This window comes from Galeopterus variegatus, unplaced genomic scaffold (genome assembly GCF_000696425.1).
Source record: "Galeopterus variegatus unplaced genomic scaffold, G_variegatus-3.0.2 Scaffold297, whole genome shotgun sequence".
In the NCBI taxonomy this organism is placed as follows: Eukaryota; Metazoa; Chordata; class Mammalia; order Dermoptera; family Cynocephalidae; genus Galeopterus; species Galeopterus variegatus.
Window position 1 is genome coordinate 23737 of NW_007726408.1, and position 14836 is coordinate 38572.

The following is a 14836-nucleotide window of genomic DNA, read 5'->3' on the forward strand; positions in this document are numbered from 1 at the left end:
TCTTGAAATACATCAATTTTGCTCTGTCCCTATCCCACCAAATGCTCTAAACTGGTCATACGTATCTTTTTGAACCCTTGCACATTGTGCATTTTGGTCAACCCAGCAATCCATTCATAAATTTCAAATTCTAAAGCAGTTTTAAAACTGCTAAAAATCGAATTCATATTTTTATTCTATCTACCAAGAAAAGGCTGGCCTAGGAACAACAGAATATTTGAAAAGAACTTAAAATTTCTACATGTTTAGGTTAAAGTAACCCCAACAACTAATAAGTGCAAAAAATAAATAAGAAATGGATTAAAGGTGTGGGAACGCAGGGAATCAAATGTTTCTCTTTACCGAAAGAGGCAAGGCTAGCTCTGCTTAGCAGATTAGCAGAAGCCAGTAACAGGAGACAGAAATGGTCAATTGGGCGTAAATACAGCAGAAAGTCTTCCCTGGTCAGAATTCTAAGAGTTCATTAGAGATATTTGCAAGAGGAGCCATAAAGAACAATCCTCTAATCTTCACATTGCTGTCAGAAAAATTTCCCTAAAACAACAATCTGATCATCATTTTCTTGATAAAATCCTTAAGGGCATCCCATTTACTATAAGGATAGAGTCTCACTGAAGTCTAAAAATAAAGTTCTTCGTGAACTTTCTGCTACTTACCTTTTCAATTTCATTTCCTTCCTGAACCTCATATAGTCATAGCCAACATGTGGTTGATTTCTGAACTTACCTTGCAGTCTCTTCTCTCTGTCTTTTCAAGGGCTATTTCATAGGAATCCCCTGCTCACTCCCCACTCCAGTCAATACTAAACTCGATCATCTCCTTTCCGATGCCTGCACTCAACACTACCAACTAATAAGCAGAAGTGAACATTCTACTCTCACCCTGCCCTCCAGTACCATATTTTTGTACATATTTTGGGGTTATCATTAAATATACCATAATGATAATATCTGTGCCCATAATAACTTACTCCCCATCCCCCATACACACAAAAAAATATCATAAAATGGCAAATGCTGTATCTTACTGATGTTTTTTGCTTTTAGTGTCTGCTACAGAGTCTAGCACAGATAAGGTATTAAAGAAATGTTAGTTGAAATAGTAACAAAGAAATGAGGGGTCTTTCCATACTAACCTGTTTCATTTTCAGTTTCTTGATCCCCTGTTGCTACCACAGTGGTTTCTGGGGGGGGGGGGGGAATAAAAGGATAGTATTGTGATTTGTTATCACATGAACACATACATATAGCAAGTCTATGCATGTGTCTGCCCAAATGGCAACACAAATTCATGCTCAAGAAATGCTTTGTGTGGAACACACAAATCAGTCCAGTTTCCTTGGGTCCCTTCTTTTTACCTGGCTGGGATACTTCTGTGTGTGTCGTGACTCCAGCTGACACCGAGGTGGAGCCTGTAAAAGGAAATATAAAAGGTTTCAGGACAAGCACCCTTCATAATACCATTCTTAGAAATCTCAGGCTACATAGATAAGGCTTCAGGAGGGGAGCCTGGTGAAAACCTATACAAAAAGAAAACCCTAAAAAAGGTTTCCCTAGTTGAACTGCAAAGTCATCCTCCAAAAGGAAATTGAACACCATCTTCCTGGCCTCTCTCTCTCGCCTCTGTCCGCGTATAATCACTGAAGAGTTTGTAGTGCCAACAGTCACCTTTCTGCAGTCCAGTGCCAGAGGTTGCTTTGACTCCCGTAGAAGCAGTGACTGCTAAGGGAGGAACAAAAGTGGTGATATAGGGGACTGAGAAGCTAGAGGTTGACTTCGTCTTCTAAATTAAAATAATTTTTATTATGCTTTTATTTGACAAATATATTTATCATATACAACATGATGTTTGGAAGCATACATAGTGGAATGACTAAATTAACTAATTTAACATATGAATCACCTCGCTTACTTGTGTGATAAGCACTTTACAACCACTCTCAGCATTTATCAAGAACACAATGTATTAGGAACTATTAGCCATCATGTTGTACAACAGATCTCTAGAACTTATTCCTCCCGTCTAACTGAAATTTTGTATCCTTTGACCATCATCTCCCTAACTCCCCACTCGCAACCACCCCTGGTAACCACCATTCTATTCTACTCTCTACTTCTGTGAGAACTACAGATAAGCCATCCTGTCTACTGAGATGCCACCAAGAAAACTTCCTTTATTATTATTATTTGACTTACCTGTGGTAGAAATTCCAGGAGCAATGGTTGTTTCTGACGCTTCTTTGGAGATCCCTATAATAAGCAAGGGAAGAGCAATGAACTTTTTCTGCTCTCAGAAGGGCATGTCCCTAAGACATCTCCACATGGAACAAGAGTCTCGAAGCACCTGGAGAGTGCTAACGCATCTACTGATGCTAGCTCATGCTCCTAGAGGTGAAATGAATATTCTCCTAGGACCCTGATAAAGTTTTCACTTCTGGGTCCCCCTTCTCTAAATGACATGAGCTTTTCTCACACTTAACTCTTTTACTTCATGTAATTTGTTTCCTGGTTCATCTGTATTTGTTTTGGGGGGAGAGAAGTTCTACGAGGGCAGGAGAAAATAGAAAAACATCTTGTTGACCTAATGTCCCCCTCAGTTTCACTAAACTTCAGGCAGGTTTTATTTCCTAGCTATAGGCCCTTGACCTCCCCTTTCCGAGAACACTTACTTTAGAAACCTTGTAATTAGAAATTCTTTTTCTGCCCCATTTGAGATGTAAATCTTCTCTCAATCTCTCACTAGTTTTATAACCCAGGAATATCTTTCTCAAGAACCTGGGAGTCACCCCCTTGAAATGTAATTATCAAGAAAAATAGTGCCTCTACCTCCCAACCTCTGTGGGAGTGTAGGTGCCTAATTTTTACCAGATTAAATGTCAATTAGCAAACATAGATGGGCTAATCACAGAGATCAAGTTCTACTCAAACACCCTCCAGTACTTTTCCATTAGCACACCCCAGCACTTAAAAATACTCCTGCCTTTTGTTGCAACAGAGTTAAGCTCGATCTCTCTCCCCTATTGCGATGGTTTTACACCTATTGAATAAAGTCTTCTTTGCCTGTATAACTCCATCTGGCACAATTTTTCTTTTACAATTGATGTTTGATACTCATTCACACACATAAATATTAGTTATCTGAAACACTTTGGTGTTAAAGGGAGAAGAATGTTGAGGATGTAAACTTCACTGGGGTCAGTCATTTCTATTACCTGGGATGGAACTTTCTGAAATTCCAGTGATTCCACTTGAGTCCACAGTGGTGCCTGCAAAAGCAAATGAGAGACATTTCATATCAGACACAGCTCCTATGCTTATCCTCAGAGATCCACATCAGGATAAGAAAATAAATCGGATGAAATTCTGGGCCAGCACTGGAGCTATCCCATAGAGCACATGGAGTTGTAATTCTCTCTCTCTCTCTCTCTCTCTCTCTCTCTCTCTCACACACACACACACACACACACACACACACACACCTCCCTCTGGACAGATGAGGCCTCATGAGTTTATGCCTTGTTGGAGGAATGTTGGCTGGATTTCAGCCTCTACTCCCTCCATTAGCACTATGCCCTGTGTGCCTTCATGACCTCACCTGCAGGCCCTGGTCTGGGCCCAGAAACCAGAACAAGAAGACAACCTTAAAGGCTGGAAAAATGGTATTCCCTAAGGAGATTCTGCCCTATTCCCTATCCCTTTTTATTTACCCCCCACATTCCCCTATGTTAAAGCAAAGTCTGGGAGTCATTATAAGAACCCGACAGATTTAAACCACTGACAGACCCTCATTCACCACTAAGAAAGGCAAAGTAGAATGAGGTAAAGACAGCCGTGTTGATGCTACAACATACAGTCAGTTCCAGTGAAGGGATCTTATTTATTTATTTTTTTTTAAAAAACGATGACCGGTGGGCCGGCCCGGTGGCGCACTGCTGCTATAGTGCGCCGTTTGGGAGTGTGGTGGCGCTCCCGCCGAGGGTTCGGATCCCACATACAGACCGGTTCCCGCTCACTGGCTGAGCGAGGCGCGGGAGCAACACCGAGGGTTGCGATCCCGTTGCCAGTCCCGGTCCGGTACGGGGGCGACACTGAGGGTTGCGATCGGTTGCCGGACACGGAAAAAGACAAAAAGGAAAAAAAAAAAAAAAGAAATTACTACGAACTCAGGAGACTGGGAAAGGTGTTGGGATGGACGTGTATATGCAGGGGAGGAAAGTCACCGAAGTTCAGGTTATTAGAGAATCTGGGTGAACATAAAGTTAGGATTTTGCTACAAGAGTGAGTTGTATTAAGGAGAAATGGAGGCAAAGGGCACCAAAATGCAGGTGTTTGAGATGCTGTGAGTCATGGATGCCAAAGTTCTGTGAGATAAAGTCAGGAGTTTGGCAGCATTTGTGAGCCAGGTGCTGGATCTTACTTTTTTAAGGCTTAGTTACTTGCAGCCCCTTATTAAATATTTACTTACCCGTGTTGGAAGTTCCAGCAGTAAGTGTTGTGCTATAAGCTACTCCAGTGGTTCCTGTAATAAGAGGGAAGGATAAGCCTCACAAAGCCTTTGTCATCCTAAGAGGAATATGGTATTTTCAAGTTTTCCTGTTTCTCTGAAGCAATAGAAAAAAATTTAACTAATGCTCTTGCACCAATCATTAAGCCTGGTATGTTTTCCAATGTACTCTGTCATGATCACATGTTCAAAAACATGTGAGGAAGAAAAGTCAAAATTGCCTCATAGATCTCGTTTCTTTAGATCTAGAATCATCTAAACTCTACTTATTAAGTTAGAGGATGTTTTTCTTATATGCACATGATTTACTTCTGGTGACTTGATTCCCTGGATCTCCAGGAGAAAGAAAAACAGAAAAAAAAATTGCATCTAAACTTGTGATCGAGGGTTAGACATCTAAAAGCCTTAATTAGAAAAATTATTTGCATTTATGATAGTGATCTCTACTCACCTTCTTGGCTACTGGTAACTCCCAGTGATCCTGGGGTATTGCCTGAAAAAAAAAGAGAGTAAAGAAAGAATGTGTCAGTGAATTACATCTATAACATGTTTTCTACAAAAAACCATGGAACTAATCTAGGTTGGCCTCATGATCTGCTATTAAAAGAGAAGCAACTATTTTCAGCTACCTTCTTTTTCATTCATAGTCTGTATACAGTAAGCTCAAATGGAAAAAAATCATTAAGAATGCAAAACTTGGCAAAACTCACCTGATGAAATTCTTGCCTCAGTGGTTCCAACCCCTCCTTTAAAAGTTGTTGCCTCTGTGAGAGCAAAAGAGGAAAAATTGAGAAGATGGAGAGTTTGCAAACATAAAAATGATATGGTAGTATATGATCTTTCCCTACAGCCATTTAATAAAGAATTCCTTTTGCTACTTGATTTACCTATCCTGAAATCTCCAGATCCTGTCCCAGTGGAGCCTGGGATGAGAGAGAGAAGGAAGTGGGGGTAACATGAGCAGTGTCTTCCTTATTGGATAGAGATCATGGTTTAGGACACATCCATGTGTTTCTATGAAACAGTATATTCTTTTCCAGGATTCCTTGTCTCAAGAGGTGAAATAAACATGTTTTTCCCTGTTCTATTAAATTCTCTATGGTAAACATCAGTCTTCTGGGAGCCTTCTCTTCTAGAGTTAGTGTCATGGAGATGGGGGCCTTCCCCATCCTCACCATTTCAATTCTCCATGCTCACCTGTCTTAATTGTAGTAGTTTGGCTTCTTGGAATTATGCTGGTGACTCCTAAAGGTTAAAAAATGGCAAGGATTGAAAATCTTGATATTTTAATTCTTGCAGGACAGTTTCCCCCTTCTACTTTCAAAGTTTTATAACTATGAGGCTAGGTTCTCTGGAAATTAATCTTATTTTTTTTAAAAAAATGTTCCCAGCAAATTCTGGTTGATCTTGCCTGATCTGGTATTCTGACTCCCTAAATTAGAGGCAGCATAGTGTCCTGCCACAGGGTGGTACAGCCCAATACTCCAGTCCTCTGTGTTATGCTGAGCAGGACACATTGGCTGAACTCAAACTCCTCCCCTTCTCAGGCTCCTTTACCCTTGCCTACCTTTTAGATGCTGGTGAGCCCAAGGAACTCTTTGTTTCCTCTTCTCACTCTATGTGTTTACTCTAAAAAGACTCTTCAGTGTCCCTAGTTTCAAATGTAATTTGTAAGCAAATGACTGACAAATCTCTGTCTCCAGTACAGATAGGCCTCTCTTCTGGGCTCCACCCACCCTCAGCAGCTCTGTTGGTCATCACTACCTCCAAGCATTTCAAATTCAAACTATCAGAATCTGTTCTCACTATGGCTTCTGTCAATTATCATTTTTTTTTACTCCTCCAATATTTTTCCAAACTTCGTAGATGGCACCATCATCTATCCACCCAAGAACCCAAACTAAGAACCAGGACTCACCCAAACTTCTTCTCTCCTTCATCCCTTCAAACATGCTGATTGATTCTAACTTGCCAATACATTACAATCTTCTTCTGCCCCCTGATTTTTAACAAGACTTCCTTACTTCAGTCCCTAAGGATCTCTCAATTCTAACACACTTCAAATTGGATGACAAGCCTCCACCCTTACTCTTTTACTCTCCTTCATATTAATTCTCTATCTTGTGACTAATAAACCTTCCAAAAAAATCCAACCTCAGCATGGTAGTCAACCTACCTAAAATCTTGCAATTGCTCCTTATTGCCCATAAAATCAAGTTTTAAATTCATTTTGTTATAACTAAGCCATATATTATAATAATATCATTATACGATACAGAATTGGTTGGTGATCTTCTGTTTTTCCTCATTTCAGGATATTTCTGTCACAATTTTGCCATCTAGAAACTCAAAAAAAACCATCCTAGCATCCTCTTTTGCAGTGCTTTCCCAACATCTGGTTTGTATTTCACAAGCATACTGGATTATTATAATTTCTTGAACAATTCAGGCTACTTTACCTCTAAGTGTTTTTAAATAGAATAGAGAAAATCATTTTCACTGAAAAAACAAAAAATATTAATGTATCAACCTCTCCCCCCACCAATGTCCTAAGTTTATTTCAGTCATCTTCAGTTACCTGGGCTGGAAACTACTTGGTAACTGGTTACTTTACCTGATATGATAGCAGTGCCTGCAAAGATATCTATGGAAATATTTTACCTAAAAAGATCCTGTGCACATTGAAGTATCTCTTTCTGGGAAGCTTTGTTCTAACAAAGATTTATCTAATAAAATCTTAGTCCAGTGCATTCTAGAGCATTAATATGACCAACCTAACTTGGCTCAAGTAAGTCTTTAAATGAAAAGTTTTATCATCTCCTGTTGGAGGCAAAATCCCACTGGTAATCAATGAAACACCAACAATCTGCCATGCAATGACTGACCTGTTTGTATTCCACTCCCAGGGGTGTTATTACTTAGCACTGAAGTTGTAGCTCCTACAAGAAAAAAAAATTAATGTGATTTTAAATAATTTTGAAATATGAAAAATATTTTATGCTGTGACAGTAGAAGACATATTCTCAATGAAGATGCCCTTTTTGCCTGAAATACTAATAGAAGCTTTCTTTGGTAACTTGGACTATTCTATGTTGGAATTTTCAGTAACAAACATGATAAAAGAGGCTACTCCAGTGGAATTTGAAACGGAAATGAAAATTGGAAATGAAGATGAGATTTAGAGACACATAGATTGTGAAATTAGAGAGACAGAGAGAAATCATAGCAATAAATAAGTGTTTTGCCCTCTGAATAGCATGGACTTGGACAAATTCATGTTTCTTATAAGCAGTAAATGGGCTTCTTTATGCAAAGAGAAGCAAACACCATGTTTTCCCACAGACTTTCTCATTCTCCCAAACCAACATGGAAAAACTCATTCTGGAGCCCTTTTTACATGGTTTAATACTTTGAAAAGAAGGGCTCTTCCTCTGCTCACTTGTTTTACTTCCTGTGACTTGGCTCCCTGGTGCTTCAGAGGGGGACTGCATGGGAGATAAGGGTGTGAATTTTAAAAAATTAAATTTGTTGGGACCTTAATCATGAGGATAAACCCATGAAAATGTGTCCAAGATGAGTGAATTAAACATCTCTACTAACCAGGACTGGAATTTCCTGGGACCCTGGAAACTCCAGCTGACCTTGAAGCAGTACCTACAAAGGGCAAGAAGGAGAAAGTATTGAGAGCAACACATCATTCTTAGCCCCTAAAATCACACCTAAATGCTGGTGTATGGGGAAAACCAGTCTGAAGAGCAAGGGCCCAAGCCTGACTGATCTGATGTACAGTAGTCCCCCCTTATCCATGGTTTTGCTTTCTGAGGTTTCATTTACCTGCGGTCAACCAGGGCCTGAAAATATTCAATGGAAAATTCCAGAAATAAACAATTCATGAGTTGTAAACTGCACACTGTTCTCAGTAGAGTGATAAAATCTCACACCATCCTGCCCAGGCCATGGATCATCCCTTTGCCCAGCGTCTCCATGCTGTGTATTCTACTGTCTGCTAGTCAGTAACCTTCTTAGCTACCAGGTCAACTGTCATAGTGTGTCAGTGCCTGTGTTCAAGTAAACTTATTTTACTCCACTATGGCCCCCAAGTGCAAGACTGGTGAAGCTGGCAATTTGCATATGCCAAAGAAAGGCCATAAAGTGCTTCCTTTAAGAGAAAAGGTAAAAGTTCTCTACTAAGTAATGCAAGAAAAAAATTAAAAACTGAGGTCGCTAAGATCTATGATAAGAATGAATCTTCTAGACTGAAATTGTGAAGAAGGAAAACGAAATTTGTGCCAGTTTTGCTGTCATACCTCAAACTGCAAAAGCTATGGCTTAGTTAAGATGGAAAAGATGTTAGTATTTGTAGGTGGAGGACATAAACAGACACATGTTCTCATTGATGGCCATCAGGTTTGGTAGTATCCGAGGTTTCAGGAATCCACTGTGGGTCTTGGAACTTATTGCCCACAGATAAGGGGGGACTACTCTATTGTCTCTTCAAATGAAATACCAAACCCTCTTTCAGCCCGTCTTCTCAGTCATTCATCATCTGCCACAAACTCAAGCAGATAATGGTTGAGAACTCAAAAGGCTGGAAGTGAACCACTCACCAGTTGCCATTATGACTCTAGAGGTTGTAGAAGAACTTTCTGAAGAAGTTGTAGCCTCTGAGAAGAAATAGGAGAAAGTCATGTGGAATACATGTGGGGAAATGTGCAACTGTATTACTTTAGGTAATATCTCTGTGGGAGACATCACGTCCTTTGAAGTTCATACGGGCAGGGGTCTCCAACTCTTTCATGACTCACTTTTGTTGGATCTCCCAGATGCAGTGGTTGTGCCAATAGTAATCCCAGTGGTAACTGAAATCACCAAAGGAGAGAACTGATTTATGAATTTGCTTATACCTAAAACTGGGATTTGGTTAAGAACAAATTGATGGGTTTCTCGAGTGAACTAAAAGGTTTATATCAAGCACTTTCTTGCCGTCAGTGATATATCATGCATGATCTTTATCACGCCGTTGTATTCCAAATACACAAAGAGCAATTCACATGAGAAAAAGAGAAATTGAGTAACATTTTCACTAAGTTCATTATAGCCAATATGATTTACTAAAAGATGAAGAGAAAAATAAATATTTGACTGCTAGTGTTCACCTATTTTAATTCCAGACTCAGTGGTTCCAACACCTCCCAAAGAAGTTGTGGCCTCTGAGTGAAAGGAGAAAAGGAGAAGAGAAGTAAATTCAGAACAGTCATATGTCTGAGAAAAGTTTGGTGGTGTCCCCCAGGGTATGGTAGAGAGTGTGTGTTTTGGGGAAGGGTTGTAGAAGGGAGTATCTCATTACTGAAGCTCCTTATAGTCCTTGTTAGGTTATTGATGTACCTGCATTGGAACCTCCAGATGTAACTGTAGTCCCAGAGACTACACCAGTGGTGCCTGAAGTAGAAAAGAGAGAGGGGAGGGGTGGGAGAGGGGGAGAGTGAGGCAGGGAGGGAAGGGGGGGGGAGAGAGAGAGAATCCAAACAGTGTTGCATTTGTCATCCCAAGAACAGCATGGCCAACAATGACTGCCTGTGACTTGAAAGTAGCAGAAGCCCCTTCTTGGGCTTCTGATCAACATGAAGTGCATTCCCCCTTTTTAAATTCAGAGTCACAATAAACACATTAGCTTATGATCCAGCTTTGATTATTTGCTTCCCTGGGGTTAAATGTCAGAGGTCTCAGACCCTTTCCCATGTTTACCTGTTTCACTTTCAGGATTTGGCCTCTCAGGTGTGTGAGTGGTGGCTCCTAATGATGAGAAATAGAAAGAATATTTTTTTGTGTGAGATGTATTCAACTATATTCCGTAAATGAACATATAACATCTGAAATCCAAAATATGATAGACCTGAAGCTTGAAAGTTACTTCCACCCTCTCCATTCCCCTAAATATATATTGCCTCCATATGACACCAGGATAATAGCTTGAATGTCAAAAGGGAAAGCCTTCTGGACTCTGAGCCTCTTCAGAAATACAGTAGGAAGTTTGCTGCCAGAAGAAAAGATATGATTTTCATAAATATAAGCTTCGTCTGATAAATGTCTCTATGAGAAGGCAAAAGCCGAATATAAATTGGTGGGAATTCAAGAGTTGCCAATTCCATTTTTATTGGTTATGCCGCCTTCTGTGGTAGCTTCAGAGAATGAAAAGGAAGAAAGTAGTGGGAGCTAATGGAAAGTCGTAGAAAGGTATAGTGCGCTACTGCTCCAGACCTATCGCCCAGAAAGAATCACAGCACCTGTTTCCTCATTCACTCACGTGTATTGGAACTTCCAGGTGAGATGGTGCTGCCAGGGGCCACTCCAGTAGTACCTGAGAGCAAAATGGAAGGGTATCGTTATGTCCATTTTATTCCTATAGTTAGAAGAGCATGCTCTGTAATAGGATGGGAAAACTATAGAATTCTTTATTGAGCTAAAAGATCATTTTCAGGGATAGCTTGTTCCAGAGTTGTTTTGTGCATTTGCTGACATAATGCTTCATTCTCAATGTAAACTTGGTGGGGAGAGGGTGCACTGTGGGGTGGCAGTGGAGTCTCAGTGACATCACTCCTTTGTCTAGGTTCAATATTAGGGAAGCAAAGGCATTTTCTTTTACTTACCTGGCTGAATGCCAGTGACTTGGCTACCAGACACCCCTGGAAGAAGACATGAAGCAGGACTGATTACCTGTTGAATTTTCACTTGGGTAAAGTCTTGATGTTACAGAAATTTTAGTGTTCTAGAAAAGTTTGGACATGTGACAAAGAAATCTCATAATATAGTGTCATAGTTGTATAGTATCATGGTTAAGAGGATGGACTCTGGAGCCAGACTGAGTCAAAATCTGCTGTTTACTTGCTGTGTGACCTTGGGCAAATTGATATCTTTAATATTAATTTAATATTAGATTAATTTAATATTAGATTAAAACAGTATTTAATATTAATAAAATAGCAAGCATAAGCAGATTTCAAGAGGTTTAAGCCATAGGTTTTCTCATCTGTGAAAACCACAGTATGTACTCACAGTTTGAGGTAAGGGATAAAAGAAGTAATAATGAGGAGGACGTAGAATAGTGCCCGACACACAGTTCGTGCTGGGAAGTGTAAGCTATTAATGCTATTGTTTTAAGTGAAAGTGGAGAGATTAGGAAGCTTGTGCGCTCACCGGTACTTATTTCACTTCCTGGGGTTCCACTGCCTCCAGACAACGCTGTAGCTTCTAAGAGAGGAAAGAGAGAAAAATATGAGGTGACAAATATTTAGTGTTCAAAGGAAAGATAAGGATATACTTTTCTTGGTAACAATACATGAGAGATTCTTTGCTACTAAAGGTCTCCACGGAGAATTCTCGACAGCTGGCTGGCTCACCTGGGTTTGAAGTCCCAGGTTCAAGGGTGGTGCTGAAAGCCACCCTGGTGGTGCCTGCAACAGAAAGGAAGTGGTAACTTGTCCTGCAATTGGGGAGGGGCTGAGGTGGGAGGGAATTGGCTTTTCTTCTGGGCTTTTTCAACTGGTGGCGAATTATTTGTGGGTTTTTTGCATAGTTTTATCAAATAAAAATTCAAATTCTTCAACATGGGACCCCCCCTTTTGTGGACTTTAATGGCAGTAAGACAAGTAGCCCCTTTCTCAACATATTTACCTATTGTGCTTTCAGTTTCTTGGTTTACCGATGCTCTGGTGGTAGCTCCTTAATGATTGAAAAGAGGAAAAATTTAAGTGTAAAGGGAGATTCGAGTTACTGGTATAAGCAGTACATATTTTAGTCACTTTGTGGCTCAAGGAAGAATATACTATATTAAAGGTAAACTTTCTGGGTTCATTTTGGTCTTCTGTTTACCTGAAATAGAACCCTCAGAGCCCGTATTTCCTCCCGCTGGTATTGTGGTGATTCCTAAAATGACAAATGAAAAAAGAAAACTTTCAAGACAACTATCACTTCCACTCTCATTTGCAGGAATCTTCATGTGTGAGGCTGACCCTGGAAAAGGAAAGACTTCAAAAATCTGCCCAAATTGGTTCGAAATCAAGTAACAAAAGAAAACACTGTTGCTTTTAGATGAGAGTTCCTAAAAATCTTCTCCCCAAGAAACTATCCAACTAAGAAGCAAAATATAATTATAATTCATCATCACCCCAAAACACATATACACACCATTAATTCTCACCTGTTTTCCTGATTCCTGTAGAAGTTGTGGCTTCTGGAAGAAAAAGAAAAAAAACAGGTAAAGGATGGGGATTTAGGATGAAGGGAAAATACACTGTGATGCTCTTGCATGAGAAGAGCTATGTGAGACATTTTCATCACCTTATTTCAGAAGGGCACTTTCTTCCTAGCTTGCTAGCCTACCTGTACGGGAACTTCTAGGTGCGACAGTTGTGCTCAAGGCCACACCAGTGGTGCCCGAAATGAGAAGGCCATGGCATCATCATGAAGAATCTTTTACATTGAGGCCATCTGGGTTTGAGATAAATGAATATTTCCAGGGCCACATCACTGGGCAATGTGCTGTGCAGTGGACAGCTCTGGGAGGCACCATGCACACAAACGACTTTGTCCATGTGGCATCCTTTGAGCATGTCCTTGCATTGGCCTTTCTGCGCCTGGTCTGAATTATGTATTTTTCCCGAGTATCAGTTATCTCATCCACCCAATAAATATTTACTGAGCCCTATTTAGTACTAGAATCAGTGAACAAAACAAATGAAGACTTTTTTTTTACAAGAAGCTTATCTTCCGGAAGTCTTACTTAGCAAATATAGTGTAAAATCTTCAAACAGGAGAGACAGAGAAATTTTTACTACATTTACCTGTTTTACTTCCAGTGACTTGGTTATCCGATGCTCCAAAGGTGATTCCTGATGATTGAAAGTAAGACAAAGATTCTGAGTATGTTTTGAACTTTAATAAATCACTGAAGCAACCATCAAGCCATTTAATATTTAAAACTCAATATAAAATGTCAGAGGCAAACAATTTCTGATTTCATTTTAGTCATCTGTTTACTTGACACAGAAACTTCTGGCCCAGTGTTGACTCCTGCTGATTCTGTACTAATACCTATAATATCCAATAGATTAATCATCCAGGGAATTATTACTACTACTACTCTCTCTGGAAATCCACAACACAAGGCCAGGCATTGGAAAAGGATGGCCCAGACCCCAGCTGTGGGGTGTGTCCCAACAGCATGGTTGGCCTGTGGTATGGGCTAGACGGCCTGCCCTTCCTGTACAACAATCTTTGAGATCCAGAGGCAAGCTCGTGATGGTACTCAGTGCAGTGCTAACATCTGGGACTCCTAGCGCTCACTGATTTCATCACAGTGGCTCTGATGGCATCTAAGGAAGCTTTGGCCTCTGGAAGAAGAAAGTGGAAATTATGTTCGGGGATACATATTCCTCCTTGAGGTAAACAAAGGGATGATTGCTTTTGGAAATATTCACTTACCTGTAATGGAACTTCCAGGTGCAACGGTTGTTCCAGAGTCTACTGCCCTGGTATCTGACAATCACAAAGAATAAGGGACCGACTGATACATCATTTGTTTACATGAAAAGAAGGGTTAAGAAGAAAAACATTATCTGTTTGTTTTAAGTCATAAAAGTCCTTTTCCAGGGTTCCTCTTCTACCTTTCCACAAATACCTTTCTTTCCAAAAAATGCAAAGGCCAAAATGTCACTTTAGAAGTCTCCTTATCCTGAATATAAGTATTTTCTCATGCTCACCTGTTAGACTGTCAGAGACTTGGCTCCCTGATACAACGGTCTTGGCTCCTGAAGAAGAGAAAAGAGAAAATATTCTGCTGTATATAAATGTAAGGATTTGGGTAAAGCACTGATATTCTGAAATTTGAGGGCTCAGACAAAGATTTCCATAAGGCAGAAATTATTCTGTATTTATTTCAACTAATTTGAATTGTTAAAAGAAATTCACAGACTTCCCATTTTTACCTGTGACTGTTACTGCTTCAGTGATTCCTGAGAAAGTGGCAGCCTCTGAGAAAAGGAAAAAAGAATGTAGCAAGGGAAAAGATTTGAAGAATCTCCCCCGGGGAGACAACCAGTTGAGGAGCCCTTCCCAACAAGTGGTCCTTCCCAGCTTGTTGATTTACCTGAGTTGGAGCTCCCAGGTGCAAATGTTGTACCAGAGGGTACTCCAGCAGTGCCTAGGTAGGGAAAAAAGAGAAAGATAACCTGGTGACACTTTTGTAATCCTTAGAAGAACATGGCCAACAGCATGCCTATCAGTGACTCTAAGACAGCAAATGACACTTCCTGTAGAGACATTTGCCATGTTTACG

General features: G+C 40.1%; 1 protein-coding gene across 1 annotated transcript in view; it reads right to left on the reverse strand.

Annotated features, from left to right (window-relative positions):
- MUC19 (mucin 19, oligomeric) overlaps positions 1–14836 on the reverse strand; it is a gene marked incomplete at its 3' end in the record, with an annotated part of 133578 nt that overhangs the window by 8272 nt on the left and 110470 nt on the right. Inside the window, exons 76-95 of the mRNA XM_008567143.1 lie at positions 14648–14701; positions 14487–14531; positions 13984–14037; positions 13340–13391; positions 12883–12932; positions 12701–12733; positions 12373–12426; positions 12175–12222; positions 11698–11751; positions 10808–10861; positions 9111–9167; positions 8104–8157; positions 7389–7442; positions 5214–5267; positions 4955–4996; positions 3212–3265; positions 2196–2249; positions 1668–1718; positions 1358–1411; positions 1136–1183 (exon numbers count right to left, since the gene is read on the reverse strand). Coding sequence (XP_008565365.1) covers positions 1136–1183; positions 1358–1411; positions 1668–1718; positions 2196–2249; positions 3212–3265; positions 4955–4996; positions 5214–5267; positions 7389–7442; positions 8104–8157; positions 9111–9167; positions 10808–10861; positions 11698–11751; positions 12175–12222; positions 12373–12426; positions 12701–12733; positions 12883–12932; positions 13340–13391; positions 13984–14037; positions 14487–14531; positions 14648–14701 — 1020 coding nt within the window. The remainder of the gene's footprint in view (positions 1–1135; positions 1184–1357; positions 1412–1667; positions 1719–2195; positions 2250–3211; positions 3266–4954; positions 4997–5213; positions 5268–7388; positions 7443–8103; positions 8158–9110; positions 9168–10807; positions 10862–11697; positions 11752–12174; positions 12223–12372; positions 12427–12700; positions 12734–12882; positions 12933–13339; positions 13392–13983; positions 14038–14486; positions 14532–14647; positions 14702–14836) is intronic.